The sequence below is a fragment of the Psammomys obesus genome, unplaced genomic scaffold, assembly GCF_907164565.1.
Source record: "Psammomys obesus unplaced genomic scaffold, mPsaObe1.curated_primary_1811, whole genome shotgun sequence".
NCBI classification, from domain to species: domain Eukaryota; kingdom Metazoa; phylum Chordata; class Mammalia; order Rodentia; family Muridae; genus Psammomys; species Psammomys obesus.
This window is the reverse complement of record NW_026587216.1, coordinates 44,358,062-44,358,744: the sequence shown is the minus strand read 5'-3', so window position 1 is coordinate 44,358,744 and position 683 is coordinate 44,358,062. Positions and strand designations below refer to the sequence as shown.

Sequence of the window (683 nt, the reverse complement as noted above, 5' to 3'; positions counted from 1 at the left end):
CGGCGTGCTGCAAGGCCCGGGGCAGCGTGTGCGACGGGCTCCCGCCGGGGCTCCGCATGCCTCGGCCTCAGCCGGCCAGCGCCCCCGCTCCCGCCGGGCCCGCCGGCCTGCGGCCCTCCATGGCACCCCGCGTCCGCTGGCGGCGGAGGGAACGGCCGGGGAAGGGACGGCAGCGACGCGGTCCCGCCCGCGCTCGGGCCAGTCTGGACCCGGCGCCCGCAGAGCCCGCCCCCTGGGGCCCGAGGGGCGGGGCGCGCCCGGGTGGGGGGCGGAGACATCGCCGGTGGCCACGCCCCCGTGACGCCCGGGCCGGGGCCGCCGGCGGGTGGCGAGGTCTACTCTCCGGCCCGGAGGCCTCCGCGGTCCCGGGGCCCGAGGGCGAGGCGGAGGGAGGCCACGGGAAGCGGAAGGGAACCGGGGCCGCGCGCTCCCAGCTCCCACGGGCGCGCGCGTGCCTGCGTGTCGGAGCCCCCTGGCCGCAGCTGCTGGGACTCCTGCCGGGAGCCTGTCTAGCGGTTTCCGAGGGAGCGAGCCAGTTTTCCTCTGTTTGGAGGGCGGAAGAAGCGCCTTCCCGGAGAGCAGGGTCCCCCAACGGGTTCTAGATAACGTGGCTGTGAAGAGCCACTCCTCGGAGGATGGGCCTTCTGGGCCCTGACTGAGTGCCGAGCCCTGCAGGGAAGACC

At 77.2% G+C, this 683-nt stretch overlaps 1 protein-coding gene across 1 annotated transcript in view; it reads right to left on the bottom strand.

Moving 5' to 3' along the window:
• Tmem64 (transmembrane protein 64) overlaps window positions 1-202 on the bottom strand; it is an 18,743-nt gene extending 18,541 nt beyond the window's left edge. The window contains exon 1 of the mRNA XM_055603201.1: window positions 5-202. Coding sequence (XP_055459176.1) covers window positions 5-58 — 54 coding nt within the window. The 5' untranslated portion in view covers window positions 59-202. The remainder of the gene's footprint in view (window positions 1-4) is intronic.
• Between the last annotated feature and the right edge of the window lie 481 nt (window positions 203-683).